At 39.4% G+C, this 15,366-nt stretch overlaps 1 protein-coding gene and 1 pseudogene across 3 annotated transcripts; one reads left to right on the top strand and one right to left on the bottom strand.

Annotated features, from left to right (window-relative positions):
- Positions 1 to 493, bottom strand: part of LOC148029037 (uncharacterized) — an 80,386-nt pseudogene extending 79,893 nt beyond the window's left edge.
- LOC148029036 (uncharacterized) lies at positions 329 to 8,090 on the top strand. Of its 3 annotated transcripts, none has more exons than XM_087687805.1 (19): positions 332 to 540; positions 937 to 1,688; positions 1,800 to 2,335; positions 2,448 to 2,570; positions 2,698 to 2,822; positions 2,930 to 3,063; positions 3,161 to 3,774; positions 3,984 to 4,238; positions 4,332 to 4,508; positions 4,588 to 4,794; positions 5,005 to 5,211; positions 5,406 to 5,615; positions 5,730 to 5,939; positions 6,054 to 6,263; positions 6,367 to 6,576; positions 6,653 to 6,862; positions 7,041 to 7,247; positions 7,320 to 7,442; positions 7,589 to 8,090. In XM_087687805.1, exons 2-19 carry the CDS (start codon positions 950 to 952, stop codon positions 7,592 to 7,594), a joined length of 4,503 nt encoding a protein of 1,500 aa, XP_087543931.1. In that variant the 5' UTR covers positions 332 to 540; positions 937 to 949; the 3' UTR covers positions 7,595 to 8,090. The 3 variants fall into 3 exon arrangements, 2 of the variants coding, with proteins under 2 accessions (XP_087543931.1, XP_087543929.1); XM_087687803.1 differs by having other exon boundaries at positions 7,573 to 8,089; XR_015692362.1 differs by lacking the exons at positions 6,653 to 6,862; positions 7,041 to 7,247; positions 7,320 to 7,442; positions 7,589 to 8,090 and having other exon boundaries at positions 329 to 540; positions 6,067 to 6,263; positions 6,367 to 6,506.
- Positions 8,091 to 15,366: the final 7,276 nt, after the last annotated feature.

Raw genomic sequence — 15,366 nt, 5'->3', positions numbered from 1 at the left:
TCCCATTTAATGTCTTTTGGTGCTTCTAGACGATGTTAGATATTTGTACCTTTGGAGAAGTGCTGAACTCATAAACCCATGAAACTCAATGCACTCACAAACTAATTGGGTTATGACCCCATTGGCTTGTCTTTAGGCATTTCTAATTTGTCCATTATATTCCTTATTCCGTTGCATTATATTGCTCTTCTTAAGACTTTAGGGCCATATCACATGTAACATGAGTCATCGCACCGAAATGCAAGTTGTGGTGTGTGGCGCTGTTTAAGGACGATTTACACATACGACAACCAAAAATAGAATTTGCGAATTTAGAAAATGGAAGGAAATCGCACGTGGCATCCCAGACACGTTCTCTTCTCAAAAATTCCGACTTGCTGTCTCGCGCTCCTGCTGTGGTTGCCGAATGCAGGCCGATAATCTCTCTCTCAGCTCCGTCTCCATCATCATCAGCAGCTTCACCATCATCATTATCTTCTGTCTCCATCTCCATTGTGGACGACGGATTTGCCCATCCATCATAACGTCAGGTTTCTTCTGGTATGTAAGGATAAATCAGCTTGTCATTTAGGTCAAATGCACGATCAAATTTGGAGCATATAATGATTTTCTGAAGTCTGTAATGTCTGACAACATCATCATAGTTTTGGAAAGATCCTTGTTAATGAATTTGGAATTAATAAACCTTCCCTTAGGATAAATCAGCTTGTCATTTAGGTCAAATGTATGATGAAATCTGGATCATGTATTGATTCTCTGAAATCCGTAATGCTTGACAAGACCATCATAGTTTTTGAAGGATCTTTGTTAATGAATTTAGAATCGATAGGCTTCCCTTAGTTGATGATGTTTTGGATACTCTTCTGAAGTCCTCCTGGCTAGCCCATTCCTGATGTGTTCACTCATGCTTTAGTTTTATTGTCGGATTGATCTCAGAGAGGCACTCAGAATGGATGATGATGGAAAATCTTTGGAAGAAGAACCTGCTGTTAGACGGGACAGTGGTTTGGTTGCGTCTGTGGTTTCATCAAACAATGCACCCAGATTTTCTTCAGCAGGTGAAACTGGCAGGCAGTCAGAAACAAGAGGTGGTGCATCAGAAGATCTAGCATCTGATATTAAAGGAGCCCAGATTGAGTCTGCTCACACAGGTGGTCTGCAGAGCTCTCATGATGGTGGTACAATCAGTGACTATGAGATATTTCAGGCAGTCAGTAACTATGATGATTTGTTTATTGGCCATGCAACAATGCAAAGTTCTGTAAGCGCAAGGCTGCCCAATCCTAAGGAGGTCTCACTAGAACCAAATGGTGCAGTGGAAGGAATTGCCTCAAATAATAATGGACTTCTGAATACGTCAGATGTTAATAGGATTCTGATGGAGAATCACGAATGGCAGAATCAACAGCAGGAAACTACTGTACCTGTACCAGAGCACAAGCATGAAGACCTTGGTGCTCCTAAAGATAGTCTGTCATTGCCATCAGAAGATGCAACAAAAGCACCATTGATTGGAGGAGCTCAAAATGAGCACCTGGATGGTATTCCAGCAGAAACTGGACCTCCGGATGCTGCTTTTCATCAGGTGGTGGTATTGAAAGATGGGCCAGTAAAGTTTGTTGCTCCGATGTTGGAGGGCAAACCATCTTTGGTTGAAGTTTCAGGGGAGTTGTGCAATACACAGCAAGGTAGTAATACTTGTAAACTTAGATTTTGGGTTTTCCTAGAAGGGCATGGTTGTAAAAGGGCAATGTCAACCTCCAGATTATCAATTGATGTTTGATATTTGTTTCTGACAGCTGGCTTGACAGACAAAACTAATCCCACTGAGATGCCTACCACCAGAGCTATGCAGAGGACCTCTGTGAATGAAGATGTGGCACAGCGGCCACAAGATGAGGTAATTTCTTGTGGAAAACAGGCTGCACGTCTGTGGATTCCTGGGGCTCACAAGGATGAACAGCAGAAAGGCAATACAAAAAATTGCACATCTGCTGATGAGGATTCTGTACCAGTGAAACATCAGGTTTCGGAAACAGTTGAAATGATAAATGGAGGTGGTATTGTGACTGTGACAGAAGTTGAGATGTCAGAGATGGTGGAAAACAGGGATGAAATTGCTTTTGTCACAGCTGTGAAGGAATCGGAGGTTTCGAAATTCAAAGAACAGGATAACAGTCTTGTGGTCACTAAGACAATTGAAAATTCGAACACTCTGGATAACAAGCTTTTAGAGAGAGAAAACAACCAGCCGAGTAATGAAACTACCAAGGCTGAAGTATTAAAGGATGGGGGCATGCAACCATCCGAAGAAACTACAAGGATAGGAACTGAGGTGATGATTGAGGCTGAAGCGATCCATTTTCAAATTTACCATACAGAACAGTGCCAATTTTGCATATGATTAACTGCATGATGTTGCAGTTGCTAATCTTGTTTTGGCACAGGAAACTGAGACAGGGAAGGATGAAGTTGGTGAATATAAAGGACGGAGAGTAAGGACACAGTTTGGCCGAAAGGTTTTTATTGGTGATGTGGTTAGTTATGATTCTGAAAACAAATGGTACAAGGTAACTGACTCCTCATCTTTGAATGCTCATTCAAAGTGTATTGGGACTTGCCAAAAACATTTTCTCCAATCACTCAGGGACAGAGCTTGATAAGTATGAATAATTTGTACTCCTAATATGGTTTCAGGTTTTGTATGAAGATGGAGACGAGGAGGACTTGGAGAAGTCGGAACTGGAGGCTGTTCTACTTCCTGTAGATGCTTTACCAGTAGTCAAATCAAACAAAAGGCCGGTTACTGAGGAGTCTGGAAGGTTCTTATGCTGTCTTGTCCTGTTGCTTTTTCTCAGCAATTTAGAAGTGGTTGTATCTGCATAATAAGTACTGAACCTCAACAAGAGATAGTTTATGCTTATCTCAGGGATGCAACAAGAGTAAAAAAGATAAAGCAGGAAGGACAGCCTAAGGAGGGAAAGAAGGAAACGCTTGTTGGTTCCAAAAAACCTTCGGAATTAGCAGATGGGGAACTATCTTTTGAATGGGAGATTAACAAAGGTGAGGGCCAAATAGAAATCTTACTGGCATTTAGAACTTAGTTTAGGGTGGCAAATAGCTATGTGCTGGCACTGACAGTTCCTGTCTAATAATGCAGGACGTAAGTCAAAAGGTTCGAAGGGACAAAAAGCTGCAAAAGTTGTGTCATTGAAAAAAGCGCTTGAAAGTCCTTTGTCTGGGAAAAGTGAGTTTAAAGAAAGGAGATCTGGGTCAGGCATAAGCCTTCAAGAAGGCATAAAAAGGTACTTGCAGAAGCTTGGAGATTCTGGTCAAAAGTTTATGCGCAAAGAAGTGAAGAGAAAGGAATGTCCAGAAGAGAACAGCAGCCCAAAAAGCAAAAAACTTAAGCTTGACGATGTTGAAGGATTGAGCAGTCCTGTGCGGGTCGACATTAACAGCTCAAAGAGTAAGAAGAGAGCTGTGGAGGTTGCAAACAAGGTTAAACATGACAGTTCAAATGGTAAGAAGTCTAAGGGCAGAAGTATGGAGGTGGCAAAAAGCTCAAACAAGGTCAAGAAACGAATTCATAAAAGCACAACTCTTGAAGAACCCACAAGGAATGCAAAGAGAGCCAATAGTGAAGTGGATGGAAATGTGGAAGACACCAATGGAGGAACTACCTTGGTTGGTAGGCCTACAAGGAAAAAATTTAATGGAAAATTCTACAGTGGAACTGTGGTCAGTCATGATCCAAAAACAAAGTTTTACAAGGTGAGTGAGTTCAAGTTCTGTTTTCAAGGTCATAATTGTGGTCAGTTATGACCCGGAGTTTTGCAACATGAGCGGGATTGAGCTTTACTTATGGCATGTAGGACTTGTCACTTCCACTAATGTAGATATATTGCTTGGCTTCCTTCATAGGCTATATACTTGTAGACAAAAAAGGATGATGCAAACTTTTCTAATGGATCTGTATTTAGGTAAGATATGAGGACAGTGATGAGGAGGATCTTGAATGGAGTGAATTGGAACCCACCCTTCTGTCTGAGGTGAATCAGGATACACCAGTGAAGTCGAACCCTTCTAAGCGTTCTGAGGTGATGTTGGACCAAAGCAAAGTAAGGAGCAGGCAGTTGGGATCAGTTCTGGTTGGCAGGCCCATCAGAAAGAAGTTCAACAAAAAGTTCTACTCAGGGATTGTGGTGAGCTATGACAAGAAACGGAAGTTGTACAAGGTAACTATGATGGTGATATGCTTTAGGGGTGGATTGTGTAATTTGTTTCCCGCACTTGTGGTTGTTACTATACTTGCAGGCATATTTCTGTAGGTTAGCTATGAAGATGGAGATGAGGAGGACCTTGAATGGGAAGAATTAGAGACTATTTTAGTACCAGAAGGCGAACGAGGTTCTACTTTGATAGGCAGTTCCACCAGGAAGAAATTTGGGAGGAAGTCTTACACAGGAAGTGTAGTCAGCTATAACAAAAAGAAGAAACTCTACAAGGTATGAGTCACTCAAAAGTGTTTTCCTTTTGGTGGTTCTCTGTATTCATGTTGGGTGAAAGCACTTGCTCATAGTGCAGGTGGTATATGAAGATGGAATTGGGGAAAAGCTCAAATGGAGCGAACTGGAGCCAACCCTTCTCTCAGAAAGGAAGCAGATTGAGAATGCATCTGAAAGCAGAGAGTTACCAACTCGTGTGGTTGGTAGACGCATGAAGAAGAAATTTGGTGGAGACTATTACTATGGTGTGGTGCTTGGGTATGATAAGAAGACATCATTTTACAGGGTGAGAATAGTTCCATCTCTGCTCAAAAGCTTGTAGTGGTAAAGACTCTAGGGAAAATAACACTTGTTTCTAAAACTAGCATCACTAGTTAGGTGGTATGGAGACATTCATACAGTATGACAGACACCTCTCTCTATTAAAGCAGGTTTTAGCAATCAGATTTCTGTCATGAACATTACTTGTTGCCAACCTGTGGGTTTTGCCATGCAGGTGAGGTATGACGATGGAGATGAGGAGGATCTTGAATGGATTGAACTAGAACCCACTCTCTTGGTAGAACAAAATCAGGAAAGACTTGTAACTGAGAGCAATGAAGTGGGTGCTACTTTGATTGGTAGATCTACCAGGAAAAAATTTGGTAGAAAGTTCTACACTGGAACTGTACAGAGCTACGATGATAAAACATCATCTTACAGGGTAAGATTGCTATCTTCTTAGTATCTGCAAGTTTTTGTACCTCAATAGTCCTGTGTGTGTCTAGGCTTTCCATTCATGTCTGTAGCATGTTAAATGTAAGAGCAGACTTCGAGTTGATATGAATTCATATTCTAATTATAAGTTGGGTCACTGTTTCTGGTGTGTGCTAATGTATGTTATATCTCTTTGTCTAGGTGAGATATGAAGATGGAGATGAGGAGGAGCTTGAATGGAGTGAACTAGAGCCTGTGTTGTTGGCAGAAGGGAGAGAGGACAAACATGCAAGTAAGAGTGATAATGAGCTGGGAGCTAGTTTGATAGGTAGAGCTACGAGGAAAAAGTTCGGAAAGAAGTTTTATAGGGGAACAGTGTTCGGATTCGATAGCAAAACATCATTCTACAAGGTAATCTTCTAAATGCATGCTATTTTACATTATATACTTGTAGTGAAATGGAAAATGGCCGATTGCAAGTACTATTATTTTGGACTCCAGTGAATCTTAATTTTGTTTGTCTAGGTGAGGTATGAAGATGGAGACGAGGAGAATCTTGAATGGAGTGAACTGGAACCCACTTTGTTGGCAGAAGAGAGAGAGAAGAAACATGCAACTAAGAGTGGTAATGAGCTGGGAGCTAGTTTGATAGGTAGAGCTACAAGGAAAAAGTTTGGAAAGAAGTTCTATATGGGAACGGTACTTGGCTTTGATAGCAAAAAATTGTTCTACGAGGTAATCTTCTAAATGCATGCTATTTTACATGATATACTTGTAGTGAAATGGAAAATGGCCGATTGCAAGTACTATTATTTTGGATTCCAGTGAATCTTAATTTTGCTCGTCTAGGTGAGGTATGAAGATGGAGATGCGGAGGATCTTGAATGGAGTGAACTGGAACCCACTTTGTTGGCAGAAGAGAGAGAGGACAAACATGCAATTAAGAGTGATAATGAGCTAGGAGCCAGTTTGATAGGTAGAGCTACAATGAAAAAGTTCGGAAAGAAGTTGTATAGGGGAACAGTACTCAGCTTCGATCCCAAATCATCATTCTTCAAGGTAACTTTCAAAGTGCATGGTACTTTTATATGATGTCCTTGTAGTGAAATGGGAAGTACCATTATTTTTTGGAGTCCAATGAATCTGTATTTTGCTTGTTTAGGTGAGATATGAAGATGGAGACGAGGAGGATCTTGAACGGAGTGAACTTGAACCCACTTTGTTGGCAGAAAGGAATGAGGAGAAACATGCAACTAAAAATGAGAATGGGATGGGAGCTGTTTTGGTAGGTAGGGCTACAAGAAAAAGGTTCGGTAAAAAATTCTACAGGGGAAGGGTAGTCAGCTTTGATAGCCACACATCATTTTATAAGGTAAGTCCCAATGCAGCACACTGACACAAAGAAGGAAGCAAATGCAAATCTGTTGACTCTTTATTTGCTTATTTAGGTGAGGTATGAAGATGGAGATGAGGAGGATCTTGAATGGACTGAACTAGAGCCAACTTTGTTGCCAGAAAGGAACGAGGACAAATCTGCAAATGATGATTATAATGGGATGGGAGCTGGTTTGGTAGGTAGACCTATAAGAAAAAAGTTTGGTAAAAGGTTCTACAGGGGACGAGTGGTCAGCTTTGATAGTCAAACATCATCCTATAAGGTAATCATGTATTTAAATTTATGTTTTTGATATTGTCCTCCTTTTGTTTATGGCATAAAGCAATAACACAATCAAATTGGTTATTAATGCGTTTCTGGTAACAGTTGAAATGTTCTCGTTGAAATTTGAAATTATGCTGTGCATTTGCTGTGAGTGTTACAAATCTTGAGTTGTATAGGTGAGATATGAAGATGGAGATGAAGAGGATCTTGAACGGAGTGAATTAGAACCAATACTTTTACCAAAAGAGAATGGAGATGTACCTGTTGTTGAAAGTGGTGACATAGGAGCTGCATTGGTTGGTAGATCCACAAGGAAAAAGTTCAAAGGAAAGCCTTTCGCGGGCACTGTGGTCAGCTATTATAAGAAGACTGCAGTCTACAAGGTACACAGTTTGATCTGTCAGAATTTTTTACTCATAATTAGACCTACCTTCCTTAGTGAAACTTGTCTTCAGGTGATATACGAAAATGGAGATGAGGAGGAGCTTGAATGGGATGACCTAGAACCGACATTAATACCAGAGCGAAAGCAGTATAGTCCTCCTAAGGCATCTGCTAAAAAGAGGTCTAAACAGAGGGTAAGTCCTCTGAAAATTCATTCAAGGTGCATGATTTTACCATAGTTGTATCTGCATGTTGTTTTGTCTCCAAATTGTTGTAGCCTTTGATTGTGTGGATACCTATGAATTAAGCTGTTTTGTGAAACAGCCTTGATTGATTGCAGAAGTAAGAGATGAGTCAATAGAACCTCTCTGAATACCAGCTTGCTTCAACAACAAACAGAGTTGCTCGGATCATATTGAACTGCTCAGTGATGGATGCATCACTTTGTGTATCATCAGAATAGTCATTTCTGATGCACGTATTTGCAGAGCTTTTGGACTGTCAAAAAGAATTTTGTTCACTTGGGATCTCATTGGACTGAGATAATGAAGGAATCATGGCATGACTTACTGGATGAGATAATGAAGGAATCATGGCATGGCTTACTCTGCAAGAATGGATTCATGCTTGTATTCTGGAGATGTAGAAGTAGGAAGGCAAGATGGGTATATTGGAATTTTGGCCCTGAAGTTCCATGTAATACGAGAATTGCTCATAAATATGAATTGGTATGGGTCGTGTGCCTTGTATAGTAGCCTTTCTCTTCCATGTAATACGAGAATTGCTCATAAATATGAATTGGTATGGGTCGTGTGCCTTGTATAATAGCCTTTCTCTTCTATATTGAGTTGATATTTAGGTGTTTCTGCAGCTACAGAATCCTCGATTTGTATTTGTGGAAACATCTACTTTTTGTTAAGTTACTAGCTGCAAATGACATCTTTAGTGGAATGGGATGAAAAATCCACGTTCAGTGACAACAGTAATGTGAAAATGCACCAACACAGCAAAAAGTCCTTGGGTTGCCAGCTGTCAGTGAAGCAGAGTACATCATAGAATGGGATATCCACATTCAATGAAAGCAGTGTGTGAGGATACATTAATACAGCTTGGGGTGCCAACTATCAACGAAGCAGAGAAAAATGAAAGTGCGTGACTGTTATAAATAGGTCCTTGAGGGACAAAGTGAAGAGTGTAAACGGTTTAAGGTAGAGTCTCTCTATAAGGAGTCATAATCCAGACGAGTGTACCTTAAACTATGCATTTATCCTGTCCCAATCAATATAATCAATGTGGCCTGGAGGAGAGGAATGAGGGTTGGAATTGGAATTTTTGGATGGAGGTTGTCTTGTGCATCGGTGGACACAATTCAGTCTGAAAGAGAGGCTTTACAATTTCAGAGAGTGATGGTGTGAATGTTTGGTGCAATCCATTTTGTGGATATTGAAGTGGTCTTCTGTGTTCATCCAATGAGAACACGCAGATTGAAAGATGATCTCTTAAATCAAATTTTGGGTGGATTGTGATTGAATTGAACTAGTTCTTGACACACTTACAAACCCGGAGTCAATTTGCTTCTCCCATGTTTCCAATTGATGTTTTGATCTCTTCTTGACAGTTTGACCAAGCTATAAACGGTTCTATCTGTAGAAAGCTCAAATTATTTCATCTGAGAGGGAGTGGATGTTCGGGTTTCACAGGATTTTTTGAATGATGTGGAGCTAAAGATGGTTCCAATCGGAGAAAGCTTGGATTGCTCTATGGGAGTTCCGTGTTTACATTGGGATGTTTTTAATCTCTCATCTTCATAGTTTGATCAAGTTAGTTCCATTTGTAAAAAGCTTAGATTATTCGATTTATGGGAGCTTAAAGGGAGACTTAGATTATTGCATAATGTTTGTTTGCCTAGAGCTCATTTGATGACGTGATATTCTCACTTGATTTGTTTGTAATTTACAGTTGGATCAAATAGTAATCCGCACTCTTTTGGTATTGATTCTTCTATGCTTTAGGGGCAACATTGACTATATTTCTTATTTGCATCTTGCGCATGACTTTTTTTGTGTTAAAAATAAATTGTAAAATGAAATAGACTATGCCTCTAAAATGTGGGTGGCTTGTGAAAGGAACGGTGTTAGTAAATTGGAAATCCAAATGGTAGTACAATCACAATCACCTAGATAAAGTGGGGAGCATAATGATAGATTTGTTATGGTCACCATGGGGATCCCCTTGGGTTGTAATATAAATGTCTCTACACGAAGAAAACTAGTTGATTAGGGCACCCTCTCAACGTGAATGTAGACCCTTGGTGAGCAAAGGAAAAGAGAAAGATTTAATCCATTTTGTTCAACGGGTTGCTAAGAATTTGAGTATTAATAAAATTTGATGAGATTTAACCAATGCCACATGTATCTAGTTTGTGAAAGTGGAGGACCTTGTGTATTGACAATCATTGTGTTTGGATTAGACAAATCTCCAAAGGTTGATGAGATCTCCACAAGATGAGGTAAGTGATGAACATAGAGGTGTGTTTGTTTAAGGGGTCATCCTGAAGAGTTTTGATAATAACTTTGGTTACAAGTGATAATGTGCTTATCCAGATCATCAATAAGGACAATTCAAAAACTTGTATGTATTGTGAATCTAAAAGTAATTTGATAAAGCAACAAAACATACAATTCAACAAAGTAGAAAGGGAGCATGATATAGGCTAGGTTTATTTCCTTCCAAGCATGAGTAATCCACACTCCCATGCTTGTATGTATATTTATACATCAAATCCTCTCAAAATAGGACCAAACAAAGAGTTTACTTCTCCCTATTTGTTTTATAGCCCAATTTTTGAAACTAGTAACCATAGTTTAGGGCTTAAATAATTACAAGGCTTGCAAATATAAAATGTGATGATAAATATAATATTTGAGAGGTTATAAACTATTATCAACTACATAATCCTCCAAACAAGTCTCCTATTTGAGAATCCAATAATCATTCATGAACAATCAAAATTTTATTTCGTATCTTAAACGGTTCTTACATTTTGTACCTTGACAATGCTATTAAGGAATGTTTTTTGAATTGAGGCATCTACAAAATCATTATTCTTTCTATGTTAGTATTCTATCTCAAAATTAGGCTCTTGCAACATCTCAATCTATACTTGTCTCATGTCTAGGTCAACCTAGGTGAAGATCCACTTAAGGCTTGTGGTTTCTCACTAAAGTGATATTTCTTCTCAGTAGATAATGTTTCCAAAATTTCAAGGTATGAATAATTGCAAGTAGTGCTAGGTTGTGTCGAGCATAGTTGGATTCATGGGGTTTCAACTTATGTGAGGTATAAGCTACGAGTTTTTGTTCTTATATTGAGACTCATTCAATTGTAAGCCTACTTCTTTCAGTGATCACTTAAAAATTCTTGGTTGCAGTTTGTTAAGCTAAAGATGCGTTCCATAATTAAATCTTCATTAGCTCATTAAAACAACCCCTAAAAGATGACCAAAATTTGGGTCCTTAAGCCAAAACCCTAATTTTGGGAGGATCCATATTTAGAAATAGGAGGTTGCTTAGCCACTTAGCTCATTTCTTTTTTGTAGATTACATCAGTCTTCCATACCCTCTTCAATTGTTTGCACTCTATAGCACTCAACCCTCCATTGGCTATCCAATCCTTGCCAATTATAGCCACACTCACTCCAATACTTGGCGTGAGTATCCAATCCTTGCCAATTATAGCCACATTCACTCCAATACTTGGAGTCCAATCCCTAGCTAAAACCATGTTGCTAGGAGTTGTTTAGACAATTGCATTTACTATTAGCTTGCCATCACTAGCTATTGATGTCATTATCCCTCTCTCTTGCTAGATGTATTGACAATAGCTACAGGTTGTTCTACATTAGATCAATTATCTCTAACTATCACCTAGCTTTTAGTTGGTATTGGTGGTACATAGTTGCGTTTACCTATTCCAGACCTCTAGGTTGTCGTGTTTTGGTTAGTAGCATGCTGCCCCTTCACATTCAGCTTCGATTGGTGGTCGCTGACCTCAAGATTTGTCTCTAGCAGACATTAATCTCCAACTACACCTATTGCTCTACATTTGAGCATTGTGTACATTCTTACCTTCATTTACAACATCGATTCATTCACTTTAGAGTTTTCTCTCTTCTATGTTAGTTTTTTCCATTTATTGCGTTCTTGTCCAAGTTCTTGCGTTTTATGTGTGTTTGCACATCCTATATTTTCTCAGGCAAATCCTAGCATCAATTCATAATATTAGAATCAATGCTCTTTTGAAAGAGTATATTGTAGTTATTGTGCAGAGCTTGGTTTATGTGAGATACATGAATGACATGTAACCTATTCGCAATGTCTTAGGCATCTTCTTCTTGGGATCCCATAGTGTCTTTTTCAGCTTCTCCATCATTGGAGGCCTTGAGGAGACATTATAGACTCAATGAGGAAGATGACGAGGCATTCTTCTTGGCAAGACGTAGGGCCCATGATGGAGGAGTTCAATGAATTCTTGCATGTCAATCATTCCCACTACACTCGTGGGAGCTTACATGGCAAGATGTAGGGCCCATGATGGAGTTCAATGAATTCTTGCATGTCAATCATTCCCACTACACTCGTGGGAGCTTACACATTAAACATGATAAATTGGTGAGGTTGGTCACCTCTCCCCCTCAAAGAGGACATGCTACATTTGGGACAACTAATGACTCTTCATCATAGCTAGGCCTGGTGGCAGGTTTCTTTAATCCTATTGAGTCATATGAATCAAAACCCTTCTCCATTTCTTCTTTTGGTGTGCAACATCATGAAAAGTTTGATTATATTAACTTCAATAAAAGAGGCCCTAGATCCAGACATACATATATAGATATACTTGCAACTGTATCCTCTGTCTTTTGAGCATGGAATTGGCATTTTTGGTTCACACATCCATCCCACCTCTTTTTTCGATTCTCTTTCATTTGCTTTCAATAGCTTAGGATTTAGGATTTAATTCCACAACTGCATCAAAGCACATTAGGATTAGGGACATTTGTTTCTATTCTTAGTACTTTTTATTTTTCAACACCATGTGTTACCTACCCACAAATGAATCCCACTCTGCACTCTAGTACATCATTCGCAGGAATCCCACCCATTACCAATGTCCCTTACACACATATGCAAGTGAGTGTCTACCTTGGGATGTCTATGATAAGTATCCCCCTGACTCTCATTGGATCTTTACCACCCATTTCATTGGCCTCTTAGACCTAGGGATATCCATCCTCTACTTATGGTGCGCCATCACACACTCCGTGGATTCATCCCATTTGTAGGGCTTTCTATCCTCTACCTAGACAATTCGTATTCCTCCTCATTGGGCTACTCATGTGGCTATCTTGCCCATACCCCATGCTTAGTGAGCCCATATCGACTTTTGAATCCATTGTACACTCATCCCCCATGCATGGTGGGCACTCTAGGGTTCATTCCCAAGTATATTCCACTCCCGTCCCTACTATTCCTTCCTCTTAGCATTACTACTCTTGTACATTTTGACTTTGAATGCTAGAAACCCTAGTCCAAGGTACATACCTTCGTGAATGTAGTTATACCATGCCTTGAATCTATGGTTTCCATCCCAAATGATAAATTTATTATTATTTAGGTCCTCCCACTCTATGACAACAAGCTCATTTTTAAACTCCTCATTTTGCACTATTCCAATCACCTCCCACTCCTATAGATCAAGACCCATCACTTTCACGACCGTATCAAAACTATGTTGCATGATAGATACAAGGAAGGGAGTGGTAGTAGTCTTATAAGCATATCTATCAAAGATATCTTTAAGTTTCTCAACTTGCACATCCATAAGCCTTATTTCCTCATGGGGGACTCATCAACAAAAAGGTAATAGAGGCTTCAATTTCTGCCTAACTATAACGGTATCAAACACATTTTGCAATATGTCCATCTCCAATTCTTTACCAAGTACTTTGTCATGATGTGTCGTGTCAACGAGAGCGCATTGCTCGTGCCCACATTGGAGGCCTCTACCTATGTGTTAACCTCTCTATCTTGTTGATGTGGCCAAGAATTCCTTTACACATAAGATTCATTTTAATGGGTTGAATTTCACCACTTGGTCTAACTACTGTGCGTATGAAACCACTGAAGTACCCTATAAATGTACTCCTTCTATGACAAGTAGATGAGTCCCTTAGAGTGGTTGTGCATAATGTGGATACCAAGTATGTGAGAGGCATGTCCCATGCTTTTCATCTCAAAGCTCTTCTTAAGTTGAGTCTTCAAAGCATCTAGCTCATTAAGAGCACTCTTAGCCAATCAACATATCATCAATATATAATACTAAAATGATAAGGCTAACATCACATGCCTTCTTCGTGTAAAGACACATATCCATAGCACTGTGGGTATAGGACTATGAATGCATGAATGCATTCAAAATCGTGATACCATTCTCTAGGTGCCTGCTGTCAAGATAATTTGTGTATATGTCGGTGGGAAGACACTGGGTCTTTGGCTATGGGAGTCAATAAGAGTAGTAAGGGATAGATTGATGTATATGATGTTAGAGAGATTCTTAAGTGAGGATTAACGATAGTAAGTGATTAGGAAGATTCTTGTATTAGAGCAGAGATGATGATAGAGATTACATAAAGTAGAGACCAATGAGAGATGAAAAGATATACATGCAAGAGATTAGAGGCTCAAAGTATCCTAAAACCAATCCTTGATTAAGAAGATCTATTTACAATGAGTCTCCCCTTCACCATGTCCTATTTCACCCTGTTATAGCTAGAAAATTGCACCAAAACACTAGCGCCTACTTTGCTGAGATAACAAATGTGATTTTTCCGTTGGCTCCAAAAGGGGGGTAAAACCATAGTATACCTACTTAGAACTCTCTTGGATCGCTACTTCTTCCCTCTTCCCATTTGAAGTACTCTTTTCTGCCTTCTCATTGCGATCGCGTGTAGTGGGAATTTGGGAGCCCTTCTTTTTCCATGAGATCTCCACCCAAAACTAGCTGAAAAGAAACTTACTTGATTCATGCCACTCTATTCTAGAATTTTTCTATACATTTTGAGGATATTTAAAAGAAATAATGTCCAAAATAGCAAAAATATGCTAAAATTATCAAAAAATTTGATAATTTTAAACCATCCATACTATGGACACTAACACTAATGACTAATATGACATTGACTCTATAGATTAATAAGAAAGCTGGATGATGATGCACTCGAGGGTTTTTCACACTCTATCTGCATAGTGGCGTAACATCCATTCCCTTTGAACCTGCCCATCCTTCGGTATGTGCCACTAATGCATCCACCTAGGTCAAAACACCCAAATAATGAGTGCTTCTCTAATCATGTACATTAGCAAGTATCCACCTCGATCATAGATCAAAATATTCAACATATTTGTACAACTCTTGAACCACACCTAGCACCCCCTCTAGGGTCATAAGGCCTTGGGTGTGCATCGTACACACTAGAGGTTGTGGAACCTCCATATACATGCTTGAAATGCACCCATCAACAAATACATAGCAACATGCTTGCTCTTTCAGAATCCATTGCATGGGAAGCTACTTCTGATAACCTTTTTGCTCCACATCCAACATAATCAATGTGTCCAACACACTCATACTATCTTTGAAAACATCTAAACATTCCAAATACCGAAGCATCTCTACATTTTCTGTCAAGGAATCGGACAAAGCATCTGAAACATTCTCCATTTGTGGAGCATCACATCTAACATCCTCTGTAGACATATTCTCAAGCTCATGAACTTTCTTAGAAACTATAACTGTATCTTGCAAATCATGTGCATCCAGCATGTTAGCAATCTCCCTCTAAGTCCTTGCATCAAGTAAAACATGAGCTTTGTAAGTCTCTTCATATGTACTAAGAAAATCCGCATACGCAATGGACAACTCTTCCACTACAGGCTCTTCCAAGGCATTCATGGTATGACTAGTCAACACCTCAATAGTCTCTACTACATCTAGTAGGACATGAGCCTCATATGCTTCCTCATAAGCACTCAAAAAATGTACATATGCATTGTCCCTGTC

This window comes from Lygodium microphyllum, chromosome 11 (assembly GCF_053477565.2).
Source record: "Lygodium microphyllum isolate KBCC chromosome 11, Lygodium_microphyllum_v1.1.10, whole genome shotgun sequence".
In the NCBI taxonomy this organism is placed as follows: domain Eukaryota; kingdom Viridiplantae; phylum Streptophyta; class Polypodiopsida; order Schizaeales; family Lygodiaceae; genus Lygodium; species Lygodium microphyllum.
The sequence above is the reverse complement of the archived record's forward strand: the minus strand, read 5'-3'. Positions and strand labels throughout refer to the sequence as shown.

Excerpts from the sequence above, each read along its gene's own strand:
- LOC148029036 (XM_087687805.1), top strand. The coding sequence starts at position 950 with ATGGATGATGATGGAAAATCTTTGGAAGAAGAACCTGCTGTTAGACGG. Across the intron at positions 4,239-4,331 it reads AGAAACGGAAGTTGTACAAG|GTTAGCTATGAAGATGGAGA; the intron begins GTAACTATGATG and ends ATATTTCTGTAG. Across the intron at positions 6,264-6,366 it reads CCAAATCATCATTCTTCAAG|GTGAGATATGAAGATGGAGA; the intron begins GTAACTTTCAAA and ends TTGCTTGTTTAG.